The sequence below is a fragment of the Poecilia reticulata genome, unplaced genomic scaffold (assembly GCF_000633615.1).
Source record: "Poecilia reticulata strain Guanapo unplaced genomic scaffold, Guppy_female_1.0+MT scaffold_131, whole genome shotgun sequence".
Lineage (NCBI taxonomy): Eukaryota > Metazoa > Chordata > Actinopteri > Cyprinodontiformes > Poeciliidae > Poecilia > Poecilia reticulata.
The window spans coordinates 28491-32443 of NW_007615014.1; the positions used below are offsets into that span (position 1 = coordinate 28491).

General features: G+C 43.0%; 1 protein-coding gene across 1 annotated transcript; it reads right to left on the reverse strand.

Moving 5' to 3' along the window:
* Positions 1-6: 6 nt before the first annotated feature.
* zmat2 (zinc finger, matrin-type 2) lies at positions 7-2110 on the reverse strand. The gene is made up of 4 exons (XM_008401750.2): positions 1987-2110; positions 899-998; positions 661-784; positions 7-583 (listed from the first exon to the last, which is right to left on the reverse strand). The coding sequence occupies exons 1-4, from the start codon at positions 2002-2004 to the stop codon at positions 478-480; spliced, it is 348 nt and encodes a 115-aa protein (XP_008399972.1). The 5' UTR covers positions 2005-2110; the 3' UTR covers positions 7-477.
* Positions 2111-3953: the final 1843 nt, after the last annotated feature.

The following is a 3953-nucleotide window of genomic DNA, read 5'->3' on the forward strand; positions in this document are numbered from 1 at the left end:
CTCCATTCATGTCCTACCTCCAAATTTGACCTCTAATCCTAAACAAGGGTGTCCACCAAGGCATTGGCAACATGGACTTAGAATGTGATCTTAATATTTTGTAGTAGTGTTGTGACAACTATGAAAATGATGATAAAACCTATAACTCCCTTTTTAGTAAACTGCTGATCTTAAAACGTTTCCATTTTAAATAAACGTCTTCAGGACGCCACATGCACATAAACACGCTGAAAAAAGTTTGATTTATGTCACGAAACTACCAGATACTTTATTTAATCATATTTCTGAATTTATAATATTTTTTATGGTGACGATCATCTCTACTGTCATAAACAAAATGGCTGCTCTTTCAGCTAAGAGCGGCTAGCACTTATCAACCGGTTGCTATGGCTACAAGACTCAAGCCCAGACTAGAGAGACGAGTCTGACTCAGCCAGCTCAGCTGATGGACTCACACTAAACCAAAACACAGCGTTTCTATGGTAACAGCTGTTGGTTTGAGGACTCACGTTTCTTCCCGTTGATGTGATCCAGGAAGTTGATGGAGTCCTTCACYACACAGTCGCAGACGTTGCAGTAGTACCTGGAACAGCAGAAGAAGAAATGAGGCGTCAGCACCGGCCAGGCGGTGTGGAGGTGGAGGAAACGCTGAACACCCACCCGCCCATCTCGGCCTGAGGCGTTGTCTTGGTGATGACGATGGTCTTCCCCAGCTTGGACTCCAGGTCCACCTTGTAGTCCCGGTGACGCAGGAGTTCCCGCTTGAYGGGTGGTGCAATCTTCCCTGGAGGAACGCAGAGAAAAACTTTAATCTATGACCTCTGGGAAATCAGAGCTCTGCTTCTAATTAGCAGACAGAAACAGGAAGTGAAGCCATGTTGAAAACAGTTCTCCTCACCATCCCTCTTCTCCAGCTCCCTCTCCTCCGCMAGACGTTTCTGAGCCAGAGACTCRTACTCGTCTTTGTCCCATTTCCGACGGAAGTCGTTCTTACTCGACTGGAAGAGGTCAAAGYTGAACATGAGAAAAGCTTCCAGAGAAACGGATCCTCAGAAACCTCCGGTTTACCTTTCCAGATTGAACGATTTTTGTTCTGAATCAGTGAGAAGTAAACTGAAATAAATTCTGTAAAGTTAACCTTTGACCAGATGCGTTTTTTCTGCAGTGATGAAGATGTTTAAATTATAACTACTTCACTTTATCTGGGATTAACTTACACAAGTTTCACTTTTGGAAACAAAYGATAAATACTTAGCTTTTATCATATAATAATTTTTTATAGTAGTTATAGCTCCTCTGGAAATTGGAAAGATTTAAACATTACTGTCATACGTAGCCTCTACATATTTCTTGCATGACTGCTACTGGAGATGAACAAGGACTCTCTGAAGATACTCTTTTGATCAGAGTTACAGCAACATTTAATTTCCCTTTAGGATAAATAAAGTACTGTTGAACTGAATAAATAATTATGTATTTTTTATTCTTTAAGATGATAAAGACAATGATGTAGAACCCAAAGTGAGAWTCAGTTACGTAAGARCAAGAGGGCTAAAAACACTTTTTTCTATTTTAATAACTCTTATTTTTAAAATCATTGTTCAAACCGAGAGTTGCTTTATTTCGACAGATCGGAAGTTGTGTTGTAGCGGTTGGCTGAGMTCCTGCTAAAAGCTAAGCGTCTATTTATCATCAGTTTTGCCTCACAATAAAACCAGAGACACACGAACGACTGGTACAGATTGAAGCTCGAGCTTAAATGTACATATGGTCACAAACTGTGACTAAAAGCCTGGTTAATGTTCCCGTCACTGTCTGTTAGCATGCTATCCGCTAACATCGGCACTCCGGAGCTCTTTAAACGGCTTCTGGCGGAGCTGAAGGCGGTTCTGGTCGACGGAGAAACCCGAATAGTTACGGACACTTAAGGTTTGAGGTTTAAAAAGTACAAATGAAATATTTAAACTATAATAGTGAAAAACTCACCCCACTGCCTGACGCCATCTTGTTTACTCGGTTACCGGAAATAGCTGGAACTGACTTTTACATTTGTGATTAGCAGCGCCYCCTGCAGGAGGCAGGCAGGTAGTGATGGCAAACGAGGCAGATTTTAACAGAGGAAAATATAAACGGGAAAAATGCTGTCCTACAGGTGAGCGGAAGTGAGTAAATTGGTTGTTAAATTATTACAGTTTCAGAAGAGAAGCGCGCTAGAGACGGAAGGTAACCCAAGTATGGTCAGGTGAGCTTTGGGCCCCGCCCCCTTTCCAGCGCCACAGGTGCGCCTCATTATAAGGCTGAGAATCAGAATGATGGCGTGTCTGTCTGAAGAGAAGAGCAGAAATGTCAACCAGCGGAGTGGAACCCGCAGCCCAGAGTCCGCTGCTGTCCTCCAGGTACGAACCAGAACCAGAACCAGAACCAGAACCTGCAGGTAGCATTCTTAGAACCAGTTTCTAATTTAGAGGAAAACTGTTTCCTCTGTAGTTTACATTGAGCTCTATCTTTCTGACCTGTTGGCTGTTAAACTGAGTACACTCCAAATGTTAAAGTTCTGAGCTTTGAACCTATTTCGGGTTTATTTCTTGACACATTTGGACCGGCTGGTTCAGATTCTTGTTGTTTGGTCCTGAGTTTCACCTCCCAGGCTTAGTGGTGTGAATTCAGAAGATATCATCCAGAATCCATCAAATAAAACTGATTTCCATCGGAGTCGTCACCAAGAAGCTCTCTGGTTTTGGTAAATTTAAATGTAAAACTTTTTCATTTTTTTTCTTCTCTCTTCTGGGTAATAAAATGTAGAGTTTTCAGACAATTACATCAATGAAATGGATAATTAATTCAGTCATGAGGAAGTCTGCTGACCCAGACACTCACTTGCTCCACAATTAAGCGACAAAAGGTCACGGCTACAGAAGCTGTCCGTTCAGAGTTCTGTATCAAAACATAATGGAAAGTTGAGTGGAAGGATAAAGTGTGGTAGTAATAAAACTGAAGTCAACTTTGAGAGGATTGTGAAGCAAAGTTAACTTTTCTTTTGTATTCTGGAGGAAGAGTGGAGAGAACCAGATTGCTTCCTGTTGGTGAAGTTCTGGGTCACCATGTCATCTGGTCCTGGTCCACTCACTGGGTTTTCTGGAGTTCAGTCAATTGAGTGGAGGAGCTTAGAGCTCCTCCTGGCTCCATTTTCCAGCTGGACTTGGTACCAACCCACAGTACCTGCTTTAATCACCATGGTAACACCAGCAAACTGGCTTTACCTTTAACCTCATGGAAAATGAGTCGAGAGGAACATGAGACACCAGAACCAATGATGAAGATGASCTGAGATTCTATCAGAGCAATCGGAACCTCAGCAGAACCTCCGCCACGCCACATGGATGCAGGAACTCATGGAGAGCAGAACAGGAGGAACGTTTATGGATTAAAATAATTTTATTGGTCAGATGTAAAACTCAGGCTTTGAAATAATTTTTTTAATGAATGAGATTTTTAACTTAAAAATGCATAAATAAATGCTTGAAATATTTCACTGTACAGAAGTTTTCTACCTTGAATTCAGATCTCTAGGTGAAAATGTAAAAAGTTTCGAGATTAAATAAACTTTGCTAGTTTACCAAAAAACTTACTGACCCGGTTCTGCCAGCTTCTCTTCCAGCCCCTGGTCGTGTGTCGGTGCCAATTCTTGGTCYGCGGCCATGTGGAGCGGCGTTCCCGACCTGATGCCCGCCGCAGCGGGAAGCTCCTCCCCCGAACCGTGGCTTCTCCCCGGCTGCAGCTCCGTCTACGACACCCTGGTCAGGTAGGTGGCTCACCTGGTCACCGGTTCCTACCGGAAGGTCAGGTAAGTGCTGCCCCCTACAGGAAGGGATGGATAATTAAACTGCAGCAGGTCTTACTTGGTTTTGATCAAGACTGCAGTTCAGGTTCTTTCCCTCCAGGTGGCAGCACAG